General features: G+C 45.4%; 1 protein-coding gene across 7 annotated transcripts in view; it reads right to left on the reverse strand.

The window, feature by feature from the left end:
• Nucleotides 1–19908, reverse strand: part of TET3 (tet methylcytosine dioxygenase 3) — a 91867-nt gene that overhangs the window by 31457 nt on the left and 40502 nt on the right. For 6 of the 7 annotated variants that reach the window (XM_075601379.1, XM_075601378.1, XM_075601382.1 and 3 more), the window contains one exon: nucleotides 9300–11811. In XM_075601379.1, the coding sequence (XP_075457494.1) occupies nucleotides 9300–11811 (2512 nt within the window). Of the gene's footprint in view, nucleotides 1–9299; nucleotides 11812–19714; nucleotides 19902–19908 lie in introns of those variants that run through there. The other variant, XM_075601385.1, reaches the window with a different exon arrangement.

Raw genomic sequence — 19908 nt, forward strand, 5'->3', positions numbered from 1 at the left:
TATGGCGACTTCATCAGAGAATGTAAGCGACGAGCAGAAGGATACTACACGTTCCCAGCCACCCGATTTTTAGCCCCATATCGGAAGACGCACAACATCTATATGTACGGTTATTAATAAAAACGGAAGAACATATTCTCCAACAAGTGTTAGCCAAAATGTTCTGCAAAAGCGAATAGTTCAACGGAGAAGGAGATACAGTAATCAGAAGCTCTTGGAAGGTAAAGGTGTAACTTTGGAATGTTCTCCAGGCTCCATTGCCCCTGAGGAAGCGAATCCGGTCTCCCAAATCATTTAGGGTGGAGCTATCTGCAGAGAGGCATAGTTCCGGCTTCCCCATTGTGACGTCACCCGTCGGATTTCCCTACCGCGCAGCAGCGGTGGCCAGAGTGCTCTGGTGAGTGCAGGCAGTCGGCATACAGCGTCGCTACATATGGAGCTCCAGCAGCTGGGAATCACAGGCTATTACACAGAACGGACGGAAAACCTCTGCAGCCCTCTCACACGTGGCTTTTAAATCTGGATCGATTGTGTGTTTTTGTCACTACTTTATTTATTTCTTTAAAGATACTGCAGTACAGTTTTTGTGGGTGTTCGCTTTTTTGTTTTTTTAGTTAACTTTGCAATGTGTTATTCCCAGCCTCTCTGGCAGCAAATCGATTAAAGTCCCATGAACATTTAGCCAGTGACAAATAAACAAGCAGTAACAAACAAGCAGTGGTCCGGACTTTGGGAGCACAAATCTTTGGACACCATTTTTACGACAATGTATACCATAACTACAACTATAATAACAGGAAGGTAGAAAGAATTCCTAAAATACATCCTCCCCTATCTTTCAAAAGAAAAGGGGAGCTGTGAGACTGTCCATAAAAACGAAGTGGTAATGTCTGCAAGTAAAGTAATATGTGCAGTATGATTATGGAGCGCTGCATCTGTCCCACAGCTGCAGGAAGAATGTGTAACACACTGCAGCTGGCTTTCCCCACACATAGTAACTGAGCTGTGGTCCCGCTCACGGCTTGCGTCTGCATTCCTAGAAGATCCGTCCAGGGAAGATACTGCAAATACAGTCACACCCTGCCTGCCAGGGGCTGGACTTCAAGCCCACAGACATTCATAGCAACATGAACTTACTGACATTCAAGGGTAAAGGCTGATAGAGCAGTGCTTTTCAAACGGTGTTGTATGGATCCTTGAGGTTCTGTGTTGTACTCTTCAAGGTCCAATAATTGTATTTCCCAAATATATATGTGGCCAGGTCTCCCTTTGGGCTTCCCCTCTGCCCCCCTTGGTTCCCCGCTTACCTCCGCTATAGCGGGGGAATCACTGCAGAGTGCCAGGGAGGTGCAGGGTGTGCAGCGGCTGGCAGGCGATCCAGTCGCCGGAGATCTGCTGAGGGCGCCGCATATCTTGGGTGGGCGTGTGAGCACATGTCCTACGCATGCGCAGGGAGGTGCCGATAGTTGCGGCGGCCATTCCAGTTGCACACGTGCAATGGCAGTAGAGCAACAGTGGCCATCTTAGAGATAGGGCTCCGCGGGGACTACAACCCCCAGAATGCAAAGGGGCTGCACAACATTGAGACATTTGGCGCGTCTGCAACACTTGTCAGTCGAAGCTGGGACACGAAAGGGCGAGGGTGTATGTGCAGGGTGTCTGTGGCCCCTACACAAGGCCAGAGACCCCCAGATATAACCCAACTCCCCAGTCAGATTGTGGCTGCTACAGCGACAGGGACACTGCCCCAAAAGTTGATCAGTGTCAGATACACAACAGTTGCGGACCACCAACGTATATAGACTATTACGGTGGGACCCTCCAGCTGGATACCACCCCACGTGTTGGCGGACGCCATCGATGACGGCGATGGACCGGACGGACCCCTGTCTACAGTCTGCGCTACCGTGCTACCGGGTGTTGGAGCACCCGGCAGGTATTACAACCTCTACAAGTGCACCAGCTTACTGTGGGCAGCGCAGTCACACACATTGGGTGGGTTGGCTCCTGTGGACACCGGGTGGTTAGGTGCCCAGGGCACCTCAGTACTTTGGGGTAAACCCCACCAGGGTGTTGACAAGGTGGTTGGGAGCACTGTGGGGTTACGGCCGTGCGAGGCCTAAGTTAGACATGTTGTGGTATAATCATATATGTGGTCAGTAAAACCTGTTGTTATCTATACAAGTGTGTGCATTTCTTGTATTGAGTCCTGTGACGGGGTTATCCAACATTGTTAGGATCCCTCAAGGGTGGAGGCGCTGTCACCAAACGAACCCCAGGCTCCCTGCAGCGGAGGATCAGGCCTCCTGAGAGCCTACAGGTAACAGCGCACCACACGTAGTCACCGTAGACACGGGGGGAAAGGAGGCTACACATAAATATATATATATTTTTTTACACGTTATATAAATTCAAAATATAGAATAAATCTGTTATTTTTACATGTAGTCCACAAAATCACGATTCATTTTTAAGAGCTCTCTGATGTTTCAAGGGCTGGTGATAGAAAAGGGGGGAGGGGGGAAGAGAGGAGATATTCTTGGTTTTGAGAGAGAGTGGCAGCAGGCCCAGCTCCCCTCCTCCTGTAGGGGCCTCACACAGCCAAGTGGTCCTTATCTACAGAGATATGGGGAGTATTTACGCTTGTGGCTAATTTTGGACATTAAAGGACCAGTGGGAAAAAGTAGCAAAACACACCAACTTTCTTATTCAGATAGCAACCTTTACCCAAAGGTTTATGAACATGTAGGCCGCGCTTGGAGAAATATGTAATGTTTGCAACAAAAAAAGAAACACTTTTAAACCAACGTTTTGTAGTTTTTATAATTTCTTCACCGTTCCCAAACCAAAACGGTGGTTTTGCTGTTAATTTCTATGTTGGGGAGTAAAGAAAAAAAATGTTTTTCAGTCTTTCTTCTAGATTTCCCTCTGACATAACAGAGGGAGATTATGTCAAATAAAAATAACACTTGTGGGCACATGCACGTCTGCAACCCGGCTTTTCACCATCATCTTCTAGCATACAATGCTTCCACGGCAGCTAGGGATTCTGGGAAATGACACGCAAATTAGTATTTTATGTGCAATTTTAATGCAAAAGGCCACGGCTGGTATCAAAGGCAAAACAAAGAACGTTGTCAGTTTTAAAATACTCTGATACTGCTCTATAGCTACAACAATGGTTGAATGATGTCACCGAGGGAAGAAGAGAAAGAGTCCTGCTACTTTATTCCTTTCGATTTACCAACTTACAAATTCCACGCTCTTATTAAATGAAAAGATGTTTTTATGGTTTAAAGCCACGGACTACTGGGAGAAACGAAACAAACCATTGGTAGTCTCTTTGGCAGCAAAAGGGGTTAAAACAGCTACCAAGCCCGACCTCTAACTTGTCCAGGGAGGCACAGCAAGCAGACACAGCACATCATTTAGTGGCAGGCTTGAATATCAGCCCTGAACTGTTGAACTTTGGGTTGTGGGCAGTGAGCGAAGCTGTAAGAACACACACCCTAGTTTACACTGGCTGACAAATCCTTATCAGCCGTTGACAGATTATATAACCCCTGCACTGCCACAGGGGCTAAAGGTCCAATGCTACTTACCAATATATTATGGCAACCACTCCAGAAAAAGGTGAAGCTTCCCTACTTTTAACCCTTTGACTGCTCAAGGGGCCAGCAAAAAATATCATTTTTACGTTGGTTAGATTCAAAGTTCTAGTGGTCCTACAGTAGTGGAAAGTGGTTGTAGGTTGTGATACCTTTGGGGGACCAACATGATCAAATTACAGTGTGGCGAGCTCTCCAAACCTCACAGGTCTCGTCGACATGTATGCAATGCACTTGAATAAGTGACCTGCAAGCTATGCACCTTATAATTAATTCCATGTGTTACTCCATTATCTCGCCCCCTCCTAAGAGGTATCATAACATAGAACACACTTTTGGGAAAATAAATGGTATTTTCCCATACCTAGTTTAAAGTTTTGCGACTTTTCGGCTCTTTCGTTTGCTATCTTTGAAGCGTTAAAGTGGTGGAACTGTTCAGAGCGTGTAAAAAAAACAAAAAAAAAACACGTCTATTGTGTGCAGGAGTCTCGAGGAGACACTTATGTTTAATACGGAAGCAAGAATCTAAAAAATGTACGTTTCTGGAATTTGAAGGGAAAAAAAGGGCACAGATGGAGCCAAACTGTGTTTATATGTTAGACATGGCCTGTTCTGTATCTTTCATTCTGAACATCACAGCACCAAATCAAGGGCATGCTACCCATGAACCACAGGCACACTCAGTGCCTGTTTACTGATCATTCATAATTCGTTGTGTGAAGTGTCCGACTTTATACAGGCATACCCCGGTTTAAGGACACTCACTTTAAGTACACTCGCGAGTAAGTACATATCGCTCAATAGGCAAACGCCAGCTCACACATGCGCCTGTCAGCACGTCCTGAACAGCAATACCGGCTCCCTACCTGTACCGAAGCTGTGCGCAAGCAGGGAGACTATAGAGCCTGTTACACATGTAAATAACACATCAGTTATGCACGTATATGGCGATTGCAGTACTGTACATGCATCGATAAGTGGGAAAAAGGCAGTGCTTCACTTTATGTACATTTTCGCTTTACATACATGCTCCGGTCCCATTGCGTACGTTAATGCGGGGTATGCCTGTACTTTTTGTTCTTCAGCCATGGATAGAGGAACCCTGCACACTGAACTCCTTGGGTCACAAGAATTTGTACATATAAACCGCTTTTTTTCTTTATAACACTACAATATATTCTAATTGCAGGCATACCCCGGTTTAAGTACACTCACTTTAAGTACACTCGCGAGTAAGTACATCTCGCTCAATAGGCAAACGGCAGCTCACGCATGCGCCTGTCAGCATGACCCGAACAGCAATACCGGCTCCCTACCTGTACCGAAGCTGTGCACAAGCGGGGAGACTATAGAGCATGTTACACATGTGTTATTTACATCAGTTATGCACGTGTATGACGTTTGCAGTACAGTACATGCATCGATAAGTGGGAAAAAGGGAGTGCTTCACTTTAAGTACATTTTCACTTTACATACATGCTCCGGTCCCATTGCATATGTTAATGCGGGGTATGCCTGTATACTATTCAATTTCTTAACGTGAAAAACATAAGTAAAACAATGATGCCATTTTGGAAAGGACCAATTATATACCTCAAATGCACTTTCATGGAGACCTTGCAATATATATATAGCAATATATGATTGAAATCACTTAAAGTTCAAAATGAACCAATAGAAATTACATAATTAGGAGTTTAAATCTTGATGATCTCTCTCTCACTATATATATATATATATATATATATATATATATATATATATATATATATACACACATACACACACTGTAAATACACATATATACAGTACACACACTTCTTAAAAAGAAAACTCTGCCTAACAAACGTGAAGCATCTATGCGGCTGCTCTGCGGGCCGAGCAGAAACTAAGAATTGGAGACAAATCCTGGTGGTAGAGAGGCAGCGAAAATTGCTAAGCAACCAGGACGCCAGCAACCGATACACGTGTGCAGCCTGCGGGTCATTAACCCTTTGTAAAGCTGCCCGATCATTATAGAACAGATGAAACATTTTAAGAACCCAGTGCAAAAACCAACACGCTATTTACGTGACTCCCTTGGATGAGAGCTACAGTGCAGTTGTGGCAGGTGGCGATTACTGTTCCTGTAGCAATAAGATGGGAAGTAAATATTTTAGTTGCATTTTATTTATTTTAAATTCTCACTATACTGTATTTACTAGGGCACTCCTGGCTGTTAACCAGTCTTAGCTGCCCTGTTGCTCATATAGAGCTCCGAAATATTAACCCCCTGTGCACTGCATACATGTCCCGCATCCCATGCTGTTGGCTACACAGTATTATATTAATGTTTTTGTTTCCTCTTTCCAGCGGAAGACATACAGCGTGGGGGGCTTGGTGGTATAGGACCTGCTGAAATAGGGTTTACCGTGAAGTGGTTGCAGGCTGAAAATGTTTTGGTCAAAGGATTGAACTAAATGGCCCATACTTATGAAGGAAAAATATAGAAAAATAAAAGGGTGTGTGTGCCGAGCACGCGCCTTTTACGTGAAACTTCTTTGTCTTTTGTCACACAAATTGTATTTGTGATGGTGATGTTTTTAATGTTTTAATTAAAAATCAAAACACAATTTCAGTGACAAAACACAAAGAAGTGTGAGTTAGAATGCACATGCTCGGCACTAATATATATATACTGACTGTGAATTCCGTGTGTGTGTGACTCGGCGTTTGTGTGTCTGTGTGTGTGCGAGACTCTTCATGTGTGCGACCACGTGTATGTGTGCGTGTGAGACCACGTGTATGTGTGTGCGTCTCTGCGTGTATGTGTGAGAATCTGTCTGTGCGCGTGTGCCCCTGCGTGTATGTGTGTGTGTGACTCCACGTGTACGTGTGTATTATCAGGGTCCTGACCCCCCCCTCACCTTACTACTCTCCCCCCCATGCCCCGAGCAGTCCCCCTTCCCCCCCCCCCCCCCTCCGGCAGAGGTACGGAGACTGTCTGAGTCAGAGTTCCCCACCGGAGCAACACCCAGTCTCTCCCCCGGCGGAGATGGTGTTCCTTGGTGGAGGGGGTGTTTGGCGGCGGCTCACGGGGGGGTGTTCGGTGGCTCATGGTGGGGGGGGTGGGTGTTCAGCGCGGCTAACGACGGGGGGAGGGGGTGTTCAGTGGCGGCTCTCACTGTCTGTGGCTCACGGGGGATGGGAGGGCTTGCTCGGTGGTTCAAGGGGATGGGGGGTGGCGGGAGGGCTTGCTCAGCGGCCCATGGAAGCGGAAAGCCAATGGTCACCTTCTGCGCTCTTCAACGGTCTCCCGTACTCCCGTAACTATGGCGACGGAGCTCCCTTGTGGCTATCACCACCCTCACACCGCTGTAGCTCAAGTCCCGCACAGGGCTCTCTCACCAGGCGGAGGTACGGGACACGGGGGGGGGGGTGTTCGGGGGATGCAGTGGTGTGTCTGCCTTCCTCCTCTCTGGCGACTACTGCTGGCAACACTGACGGCTTCATCTGCCAGCAGTGACGTCACTTCAGTCACCACTGACTTCCGTCTCCAATCAACACATGAACGTCACTAAAGAAGTTTCACTTCAAAAACATAGTAATGTAGGAAACAATTTGTCCTTTTGGATGTGCATTGGGGCTTCTTCATTTATTGTGGTATACTTGGTCACTTTCCCAGTGGCCCTTCAATTGACACAAACAAATATATAATGTGTCGGTCTGGGTTTTGCACGTGCTAAGGCTGAGCTTATAGTGACGGCGACGCGACCAGTGACGTCACCCGTCGCCGCTAGCGAAAGTTTAATTCGCTTTCCGGCGACCAGGTCTTTGATTGGTTCAGAGGCTGTCACATGTGGCGACAGCCTCTGAAAAATCAATTTTGACCAGCTTCAAAAATTCGCGCCGCCACGTCACTCCGTCGCTCTAACTATAAGCGCTTGCAATGGCGACAATGCATTCGTTTTCGAGCGCTGTCGCCATAAGCGCAGCCTGAGGCTGAGTCCCAGCTGGCGCAGAGCTCGCTATATGCTTGGCGCGCTTACCTTCTGCAATGTGGATCAGCACCGCTGTGCTCGTGTGCTCATGCGCGTGCACACACGCTCTCCCAAGCGTTGTGCTTGGGGAGACAAGGGAGAGATACTTTGGTGCTGAGAGCAGGGTAACATGACCCGGCTCTGACCAATGGTAAGAGAGAGGGCGTGTTCTACTCTCCTGTCACACACACACTGACACTGAATTCAGCATAGAGAAGTGGAAAGGAGGGGGGGGGGGGCAAACGGACTGAGGGGGGGGGGCAAACGGACTGAGGGGGGGGGGGCAAACGGACTGAGAGGGGGGGGCAAACGGACTGTGAGGGGGGGGGGGGCAAACGGACTGAGAGGGGGGGGGCAAACGGACTGAGAGGGGGGGCAAACGGAGTGCTGCTGTGTGGTGGTGGGGGGGCAAACGGAGTGGTGTGGGGGGAGAACAGAGAGAGAAAGAGAGAGGGGGAGAGTTGTATTGTATGATAGACTGTGTGGCAGACTGCATACCATTCCTGAGCTGGAATATACACCTAGTAACAGAGGTTTATGCACTATATCTCTGATACCACCTTGCCTGAAATTACACCCATCGTGAATTTTCACTTCATAGGCTTAAAGGGATACTGACTTGCTTGTCTTGGAATATTTATATTCTGCAATAAGACGTCTGTGGGTAGCAATTAACCCTACATATTACATTGATACTAATTGATTTATTGCTCACCTTACCACTTCACAATGGTTTTTTTTTTTAATGTTTGAATGTTTTATATGTGTTTTTAACTTTACTATTTGAAATTATTTGAATAAAACGTTATTATTTTTCCTAGCTTTTTCCGGTCATGATGGGCCTATTTCTGTCCTATCAACGGTATTTAACCGATAGACCACTGTGAGTCTTACTACTGCACCCCAACATTGAGTGCTCGATATGAGGGGAGTCTTTTTTGATCCTCTTGGGATCTACTCTGTAATATAAGTCAATTTTCCCTCTGAGCACCTGTTGCTTTTCCTAATACACATTTGCATATATACACGGATGAGCGGTTTTACTACCCTTTATAAACAACAAATGATCAAACAGGAAAGTGTTGCAAAGATCTTGCACTGCTTGGGAGGTGGGCTAAAACCTGCTATAGAAATGAAAGGATGCTTTTAAACTCATTAAAAATGCCATTAAGAGTTGAATTTAAAAAAAAAAAAATGTCACTATTATCCAATACTACAGAACTGATCTATTTAAAGAAAACAATGCAAGATTTCACATGATTTGCTGCTTTAAGAGAGATATAGATATATATATATATATCAAATGGAAATATTACTGTGTGCTCATTCGCATGTCTTAGACAGGTCTGCAACCCTGCCTTTCACCATTATCACCCAGGATACAGTGCTTCCACTGCAGCAAGGGATTCTGGGAAATGACATGCAAATGAGCACACCTTTTGATTCAAATCCATTTGATAATATATATATATATATTTATTTGCATTTGGGACGTAATGCTGGCTTTAAACTTTAGGGTCTACTCCTCTAGCAATGCTATAAACTCTTTCAATGCTATAGTGGTCAGCGACACATTGCTCCGATTGTTTGTACTTTTCCTGTTAAATACATATTACATAATAAATATGTTGCTAAGTGGGGATTGGGTTAAAAGCATGTGTTGTGCACTTACCCACGCACTGGCATGTTGGAAATTCAGCCTGAGCCCTTTTAGCGGGAGTGTCCAACAAGCTCTTGGTTGGAGAGTTGAGATATTTTAGTGGGGATTCCAAAAACGAACTAAGAGATGGATTGAAAGGCAGCTCGCTTTTTGTAGGAGTTCCATCGAGATGTTGGTTTTCCTCTGAGTAAAAGCAAGTGGTGGACACAACCGTTATAGCACCGGAAGATTCGATTTTAATCTGCTTCGGAGACCTGGATGAGAACAGGCTTTCGTAATTCTGAGACATCTCCTGTGATAAAGATGAGATGTTTGAAAGTGCGGGATTGGTATGGCTGGCCGGAGGTGTGCAGTTTTCAGCTGGTAATGATTGGGAAGGAAAGGTCACTTTGCCTTGTGGCTCTGCGGACACTTGCGGTTTTGGGGGTCCGTCACCACTAAGCGAGAAATCGTCTCCAAACTCTGCTTCAAACTGCCTGATTAAGTCTTCAAATTTATCGTCGATGGAGCTGAGGTCATTTTGGACAGGAACCTGGCCCACGCTGGCCCGCTGGTTGATAGAGTCACCTTGTTCGGAACTACAGCTAGTTTCATCCACTGAAGGTGCGGGACAAGCGTCTTTTGAAACAAGAGCGTTAACTTGAGGATTGCAAAGTGTGAAGTTCTTGGCTTGTCCAGCGTTAGACTGACTTACAGAGCACATTTCCTGAGTGTTTAAAGTCTGTCCGCTATCACGATTTGTCTGTAACATGGTCTCGGGTAAGCACCGGGGTTTGATGTCATTGTGAAGAGACCGATCTACTACCATTTCTTTCACGTGGTTCTCTGCAATTCCACTTTGACGTAGCCCTTCCAAGTTGATCTGGCTCACAGGCAAGAAGAGTGCGTGAACATCTTTCTGCTTGGGCTTTTTAATGTGCACTTGCTTCCGCGGAGGTTTAGGTTTCGGCTCGGCCTGCTTTTGGGAAGGCGACTGCACTCGTTTCTTCTTCTCCTTTACAGGCTTCTCTGTCTGCTTTAACGATGGAGCTTGTTTAGAGTTTGGGACCCACCAGTTCGGCTGTTCTTGTGCACATGCCTGCACTGTGTTTGGGTCTAGAAAGAGATTTCGCTTGTGATGGAGATGCTGTTGAAGTACAGCCTGAGTATTCCGGTGGAAATCGGGTTCTTGGAGCAGCTGCGACAGCTGGTGATCTGGTGACATCTTGTAAAAACCAGGAGATTCTTTTTTGACGGAGTTCTGTTTTGATTTCACATTTTTAGTTTTGGGTAAAGCCTCTGGCCCTTTAAACACAGACTTGATATAATCATCTGTGTTACCGAGCAATTGCTTCAACCCATGCATGGGATCCGTGTGAGAATTCAGGTGCTCCGAATCTGGAACCCACTGCTCGATGAATTTAGACTTTTGTGGGGTGGATGCTGGACTGGGCGGTACAGAAGAGCTTTGAGAAATGCTGTTTTCAGGAATGTATTGTCCTTCTTGGTACTTAGGTTTCTTGCCGTGTTCCCAAGAGGTTTGCCTTAGAGGCTGCGACACGTGAAGTGCATTTTTACCAGTGTATAGTTGGGACTGCCGATTCTGGAACAGTTCGTTGCAGGCCATTGGCAACACATGGGCCTCGTCCCCGTTAGCAGACGGGAAACGTGAATGCTGATCATGAGGGCCAGGTGACGGTTGTGAAGGGCCATTGGGACTGTCCTTGCTTGGCTGTGGAAGTGCAGATGACAGCTGCGTAAGAGCTTCGATAGCAATAGCCGTTTGCAAACTTATATTCTTCTCTTTTGCAATACTCAGTGCACTTTGCGAAAAGGGCAGGGCGCCTAAAGGGCATTTTGTAATTTTCTGCTCCAGGGCAAGCACTTGTTCGGTAGCATAGCTCTTCTCTACCAACTCTTTGTTTCCCGGACTCAGAGCATGATGTGAGCTGTCCTGATGATCCTTAACAGCAAATTTAATTTTGTTTTCCAACCATTCTAGGTAATCGGGGCATTCCGGTCCATCACAGTTGCAGTTGGGAGGTTTCATACCATGTTTTGCGAGGGTCAAGGCTGCCTGTAAGGTGTTCAGGTCTTCAGGACAGGCTGGGGCTTTGCTTTCTGGGTGGCCAGAGCTGCCAGACTTGTCCCTGTTCATCTCGTAGTTGAACTTCTCATAGAGCTGCATTGAGAGCGATGAGGGGGTCCCTGATGCTTGTATTCCATAGGATGACATGGCCTCAGCCACAGCTGAGAATGCTACTAGATTTTTGGCATCTTCTAGGTTAGAATTGTTGTTAGCAGCAGCATGGTTGGGAATAGAAGTGTTTTCCCAGTTGAGCTTCTCGCTGGACTCCTGGGAAGCCGGGGTATTACTTATCCACTGATTAGCCTCCATTAGCATCCTGTTTTCCAAACCCTCGCATTCTTTATTCAGCAGGCCAGGGTCGCATTCCTGTTTTAACCTCTCTTCAACATGGTTAACTGGCCCCGTTTCCATTTGGTCTGTTTTGGGTCCATCAACTGAAACGCTCTCCGAACAATTCTATGGGAAGAGATGGTAAAAGCAAGTGAGTATCACCAATATGACAAATGGTTATCAATGTAAAAAGTTACCATCAATGTATCACTTAATCATATAGAAACTTTAACTCCAAACAGAATTTCAATGTCTCAATCATGTAACGCTTCTAAATATGTAACCATGAGATACACCTTGAAATAGGTTTCAATTACTGCTGGGCAAACAACAGGACCAACCAAACAAGTCCATTGGAGATATAACTTAGTGCATAAATTAGTCGGTCAGTGACTCCTTCTAGAGTCACTTATACATTGTTTGACCATAGACACATATCACTATCTCCCTGTGATCTCCCAGGATGAAAAATAAAATTTATAATAATGTATTTTATAATGTACTGTAATTTTTTTATTTAATTTATATATATATATTTATATATATATATATATATCTATATATATATATATATATATATATAGATATATATATATATAGACACACACACACACACACACACACACACACACACATATAAACAAACACTGGAATTACATTTTATGAAGAACTGATGATTTTTACACACTCGCTTTAGCCCATAAAACCTCCCAAATAAAACCCTTTCGGTGTTTCAAAGGGTCAAAATGACTCCTTAAAACCAAGTGACTTGAATAGGCTGTGAGGGGTCTTCAAGCTCCAGGTGTCCTAGAATAGGAGTGCTTCGGAAATATGTCCCATTATGCTTAGGGGAGCATACACCTTACTAGTTATGGGATGCTCAAGAGCATGGAATCCTACTACTGAAATCCAGCGGACTGACAGTCATGCATCCCTTCTTTCTCTCCCCTCCTCCCCAATACAGTGTTACTTTCATTCCTCATTACTCTAGCCTTCTGCGTAAAACACAAAGCAAGTGGCTGATGTCAATTCTCAGTTGCGCGATTAGTCATGGAAATTAAGTTCAAGAGAAATTCTGATATATTATGTGTAATCATAACGGGGAAAGTCATGACGGAAATATCAGTTCGTTGAAAACGGAGTACGATTTCCACTACATATCATGACTCAGAATTAATTTGCCCATGTGCAGGCGGAGATGACCATTAAGATAGAAGGGACGTGGGAGGTAGTATTATATTGCTTGGCTAAGGGGAGTCCCACAAAGCGAAACTGAATATGTTTTAAACCGCTTACTGAACCTAAGAAAAGTGATTAGATTCATAACACTTCAGGTCAGTGGTCAAAGATTATTATGCGTGGTATTGTAAGTGACTTAAAAAACCCAACACATTTATTAAACGCCGGGGAAAAAGCTATTGTGACCATATTATAGAAAGATGTATACCATTTTTATGCTTAGAAGGCAGCACGGGAGAGATACATTACTTCCTAACATAAATCCATTATCTTTCATTGGAAAGTGGCACTATAAGTTTGTCATTTAAAAAAAGCAGTGGTAATCCGTATTCCCAATACATAGCACTTTCACCACTGCTTAAAGTTAAACGTTTTACTTCGTTCTTTCCTGGTAAAAATCCAGATTTTTTTTATCCGGGGGCCCAGTGTAATATTACATATCTTAGGCTGCGCTTATAGTGACGGCACGTCGCCCGAAAACAAATGCATTGTCGCCGCAGCATGCGCTTATAGTAAGCGCGACGGCGACAAAGCGACAGGCCACGCGATTTTTGGTAGCCGTAATTATTTGATTTTTACATGAGGCGACAGCCCCTGAACCAATCAGGAGCCTGGTCGCCCGCGCCGCAAAAAGAAATACAACTTTCGCTTGCAGCGACGTCACGTGTCACCGTCACAATAGGCACGGCCTAAGCATACATTATATTATACATTTTTTACTTTGCAGTTACTGTACTGTGGAATATAATGGCACAGAATAAATGATATTAATACCATGATACCACCCAGTGGTACTAAACATTTCTGAGCAAATTAGAAAGCTTAAACACTACCTGAGTACAGGACTGTGCCATGCACATTTAGGTCCATATTTTTAATAAGCAGTTTTCTGCCATACGACACCTTAAAGCCCAAAAATGGGCTGTAAGGTGTCTTCTAGTGCTGGAAGGTGCCTTAAAGCATGAAACAGATTGGTAAATATGACCCCTTTTTGTGCTTTTTATATGTGATACTAGCCCAGAACTCACTTCTGCGTTCCACTAGCACCACTAAGCCCAAAACAAATAAAAAATAAGTTCTCTTTGCTGCTCTCGAAACTTTCACTCCATTGATCGCTCTGCTCTGGCATCTACCCTGAAAGCCAACTTCTCTTCTCCCTCTGAACTGGACCATCTTGTCACCTCCCTTAACTAAAATCACAAACACTCTTACATCGCACTTGCTCCTCTCAACATGGAGGAAATCTCACACACTAACTGATTTTCTTCACTATAAAGGTCTCCTCTCCTGTTTTAACTGTACTCTCGAAGGCCAAACAGCGCTATTTCTCACTAATCAACACTCACAAATCCAATATCTTTTCTCTGTATTTAACTCCCATCTCCGACCTTCTCCTCCCACTTCCCATGCTTCCGACCATTCTAAAGGCAAGATGGATGCTATTCACAAGGAGATTCCTTCTGATCCGCCTCTCTGCTTCTACCTATACCTCCTTCTTTCACTCTTGGCTCTTTTTATCCCAAGTTACAAATGTCTAAGCAGATTTTTTTCCCCTCTACCTACCATATGCCCGCTCGATCCTATCCCCTCACACCTTATCAGAACACTTGCTCCCCTCTTAGTCCCCACTCTCAACCATATTTTCAACTTCTCCCTGTCCTCAGGCTCTTTCCCCCTCCTCCTTTAGGCAAGCACTGATCATACCTATTCTCAAAAATACTCTGGACCCTACATGCCTTACTAACTACCACCTGGTGTCCCTCCAGCTTTTTGCCTCCAAACTACTAGACTGTCTCGTGTTCTCCCGTATGATCACATTTTTAAATTCCCATGCCCACCTGGACCCTTTTCAATCTGGCTTCTATACAGTTCTTTAAACGGAGACTGTCCTCACTAAAGTGATTTCCATGAAGAATCTGGCTGCCGCCTTAGATATTGTCGATTACTCTCTTCTCCTTCATATTCTACACTCTTGGTATCTGTAACCAAATTCTATCCTGGTTCTCATCATACCTCTCCTATCGCACATTTTCTGTCTCTTTTGCCAACATGTTTTCGTCTCCTGTATTTCCATACAGAAGTCCGTGTGCCTGGATTTTGCTTTCTTTGTCTCCTGTTGAGCCATCTATTGGTGTACCCCAGTGATCTGTTCTTCTGGGACCTCACCCTTTCTCTCTAAACACTATCACTTGGTGACTTCATCAACACTTTGGCTTTAGGTATCATCTCTGTGCAGTTGATACGTAGATATATCCAAACACCCCCAACCTCACACCTGCAATCCAGTATCAAGTCTCTGATTGGCTCATGGCTATATCCTCGTGGATGGTATTCCACCATCTTAAACTTAATATGTCTAAAACTGGCCTTATATTTCCTCCTAAACCTGATCTAATATCCCCTTTTTCCATCACAGTAAATGGTATTACCATCTATCCTGTCGCCAAAGCACGTTAGCTAGGGGTGACATTTGACTCCTCCCTTTCCTTCTCCATTCATGCCATGGCTAAAAGTTGTTTCCGCATCCTCCGTAACACTGCCAAGACCCGCCCTTTCTTCTGTCAATCTACTGCATGCCCATATCCTCTTCCGTCTAAATTGTAATATTCTGCCAACAGGCTGCCGTGCCTCGCAACGTTCCCTTGCAATCTATTCAAAATTCTGCTACTAGAATAATTTCACTTTTTCCCAGAACCGTCCCCGCTCATCTCCTTAAATCCCTCTCCTGGCTTCCCATCAAGTTTCCTATCATCTACAAAGTGCTTAGATTTTTTTCATTATCTCCCTGCTCATTTTCTGCCCTCTACCATCTCCTTTCCATGCCTTTCACCCCTACTGCTCTCTCTCTAGCCATAAACCTTTTGCCATCACTGCCCCTTAGATGTGGAACTCACTCACAGTCCGTATAAGGCCGAGTCCATAGAAGGACAGGCCGTGCTGAGCCGTGCGGACGCTCCGCGCTGAGCCCCTGCATCCACAATGAGGATGCCTTTAGAGGGGGCTCACGCGAGCGTCCGCAGGCGTGCTGAGGCGCTGGAGTTTTCAGCCGAGCGCCAAGCTGTTTTTCAGCGCGCTGTCGGCTGAAAACATCCAATCAGCGCGGAGCTGCGTCAACGTCACGGCGCCGTGACGTCGACGTCAGTGCGTCGCGGGCGATTGGCCCACCTCCCACAGTCTCCCCCCGCCTCCGATCACGCCCGCTGGCTCGCCTGCATGGGCATGAAATCGCGCAGATTTCAGCAGGCGAGCCTCAGCGTCAGCGCGGCTCAGAACTCCTCACCCCTCTATGGCCCGGGCCTTAGCCAAGCACCTTCTCTCCCTGCCTTTAAGTCAAACCTGAAAACGAATCTCTTAAATGAAGCATTTTAATAGCCTGCACTCATGGCTACTGTCCCACACCCACAGTTTCTCCTACCAACCATTGTAGCCAAGCACTGCCATCCACTGCACTCATCCCCTCACCTGCTGTCTCTGTAAGTCTCCCAACATACCACTTAGGCCCGTTCTATAGTGCCTGCGCTTGCTGCGCCATGCGCGCGGCATTTATAGTTGGCTGACGTTAGTCACCCTTTCTATAATGGCGCCGCGCGCACGGCAAGGAGAAAGGAGAGTGGAACCGGCCAGCAGGAGGGAAGATGAAAAAAAAGGAAGAATTCGCACCGCTACCGCCACTGAAAATGTAAGTGTGTGTGTATGTACAACGTTATTAAAAAAATTATTACAGGATTTATTTATTTGAAAACACACACACACACACACACACACACACACACACACACACACACACACACACACACACACACACACACACACACACACACACACACACACACACACACACACACACACACTCACAAAACGTGTGCGGCAAATGCACGTGCCTTCGCACAGGCATGCGCACGGCCGCACACACTATATAACAGCCCTTAGATTGTAAACTCTCTAGGGTAGGGATGTCCTTTCCTATTGTCCGATTTTGTCTATTGCAGTTATTGTATTATAATTCCCTGTACTGTTTATTTTGTAAAGTGTGGAGTACACTGTGGGTGCTATATAAGCAAAGATATACATGCAGTGGCAAGAACAAGTTTGTGAACCCCAATGATAATTAAGTAAATGCCATAATTTCCATGATAACCTTCTTAAATCAAAACCGGGTCTTTTCTTAAATATCCAAGAAGGTTTATATTAACCAATTCCATGTCTTTTGAAACAAAATAATGTATGAATTAGACAAACAATGAGCAACTAAGAGTCAGGGTATGTGCAAAAGTAAGTGACACCCTGGTTTCATCAACAAACTTAAAGGTGACAACTACAAATCAGGTGTTCAAATAATTAGGTAGATCTTCAGCTGTGAGTTTGCGGGGCCCCATCCTATATAAAGATCGTAACTTTGTGAGTTTTGTCTACACCAGGGGTGCACAAGCTGGGGGGTGCGCAATTCTCTGCGAGGGGCGCGGGTTTTACAGAGGCCCCACGCGCTTCCCGAAGGCATTTAAATTAAATGCCGGGGGGGCGGGGAAGGCCTCTGTAACTTCACTTACCTTGGCTCAGACGGCTTCTGGAGATGCGTTGCCCGGCGTCAGAACACAGGAGACAAGGTAAGGAGGGGGGGGGGGAAGTGCGGGGGGGATGGGGGGGTGCGGGGGAAAGAGCCGGCAGCGGGGCGCAGGGGAAAATGATTGCTCACCCCTGGTGTACACCATACAGGTGTCTGGAAACACATCATGCCACAGTCTTTATCTATTTTTAAGACTAAGATTAAGATCTAATAACATATTAGGTTTAAAATATGTGAAAAATCCTAAGCGGCACACAAAACTTTTCTCACCACTGTACATACATACAAGTGTGCAAGGGGATGAAAATAATCAATAAAGAAATAAGGTGCTAAACTCACCCCCACTTATGCAAAACCAGTAAATCCATAGGTATTCCGCTACAAGCGTAGCACACTCACTATATGCAATCAATGTAAGGAATTTGTTGTGGAGTCCGTGCTGTCCATTCCTAACATTAGGGTCACCAGCCGGGCTCGTGACGGTTTGGTGATAGAAAGCCTGGAACATTGACAATACCCAACAATGGCTACACTATTTATTCCTCGCACTGAACGCAAATTGTGAGTGTGCCACTCTTGCATTTTGATACCCAAGGTTCAACTGCAAACCCCTCCCGGACAGCTGTCCCCGTTCGCACTAAAGAGATTTGTATCCACCCATTGTGATGGCAACAAACTGCCGATTGTGCACCTCCGACAGCTGTAACGCTCCTAGGGGCTGCGAGGACGCAGTGAAGCCTCTTGCAAGCTGTGTAACGCAGCCGCAGTAATAAGCCAGATGGGTAATGAATGTAAATAGCTGACTTATGTACCACGGTTTCTGCAGCTTTACACAGCCCCCTAATTATATGATCCACGTGCGGAGCCCCCATCATTTCATTAACAGCGAAGCTCAATGCATTTCCTATACAACTGGTTAGACTTGCAACATACTGTATATGGATTTAAAAAAACCAAACAATCAAATTGTATAATAACCGAACAGACGCGTTTAACCTATGTGCAAAGTGACTTTAAAAAATAAAAGCAGTGGTACCGAGTGCCAAGCCTGTGAAAGGCTAGGACGAAGAACCTCATTTAAAAAATAACGATGCCATTTATAAAACTACGGCGACAGAAATGTGCTCAAATACATCATTTTTAGATAAGGCTTACAAAAAAATAACATAAAACGTAGTGGTACTCCAGGTTTGGAAATGAAAAAGTAGGCTCCTGACAGTTCAATCAGAAAGATGAACCCCCATGCAGCCAGGCATCAAAGGGGTTAAATAAAATGGGATTTCTTTTGGAGCCGGGCTCTCTCCACCTCTGAGCCAATGAAAGCGTCTCTTTAAAGCAGCCACCGTCATCTGCCGCTGCTTCTTTGTCCCCAGCAGTCGAGCACAATAAAACCCAGGCTCGTATTAAGGTTGTCTCTGCCGGCCAATCCTATTACATGCAACACACACTCCTATTTCAGCCGGCACTGGAAACAGCCTGGCAATGCATTCTAAAGACTAATTCTACTTAAAGCATTTCCCTGGCAAAACTGGCATTAAATAATCCTAGTCTGCATTCAAAGAGTTTTTACATTTTAATATCAAAATGACAACATTGCCTTTTTTATATTGATGTCTTGATAATGAAATTTTAATAGTGTGGGGGGGGGAAGCGAATTAAAAATAGAATATATATTTAAGATAAAAGACTCGAGAGAGGGGGAAACACTGGACACAACATGTTATCTTAAACGCTTCAGTTCTGGAAAGATTAAAAGGCAGATACAGGTAACGACAACACTGGAGGAGTTCAACATAAACATAACCTAGGTGCTAATACGGTTAGGATGTGACGCTGAAGGGAACTATTTTGACAAAGATCACCTGCCCCCCCAAACCGTATCTTTGTCATTTTATCCTCATTCACAAGGCATCACCCAGCAAGATCCTATCACAGGGAGACAGGTGCTCCTGCGCTGTTTGACAACCACTGCACCGAAATCTTAAGGACACACTGCACATTAAGAACAGCCTTCCGATTATCGGCGGGGAACAGGAAAAACGACAGCACTACCAGCGTGGACTTCTGCCGTTTAACCCCTTCGCTGACAGCAGGGGGCCAGCCATGCGTTGCTGGCCTCTTTGGCAGGGAAGGGGTTACAAATACCGAGCAAAATGTGGCCAGAGGGTGGGGAGGGAGAGAGAGGGTGGGGAGGGAGAGAGAGGGGGGAAAAAATACGGAACTTACATTTGCAGAATCCAGCAGGAAAAGAATAGAAATGAGGAAGAGTCAGAGTAAAAGCATGAAGCGTCGTGGGCTTTAAAGAGCGCGATTGCAGAAGTGGTGAGCAGGGAAGCAGGAAGCCGCTTAGTGATTCAACCTACACACACCTCCCCTTCCCCCCTTCTGACAGCTGTAGGGGCCATTTGCCCTGTCAAACA

Source organism: Ascaphus truei, chromosome 5 (genome assembly GCF_040206685.1).
Source record: "Ascaphus truei isolate aAscTru1 chromosome 5, aAscTru1.hap1, whole genome shotgun sequence".
Taxonomy (NCBI): Eukaryota; Metazoa; Chordata; class Amphibia; order Anura; family Ascaphidae; genus Ascaphus; species Ascaphus truei.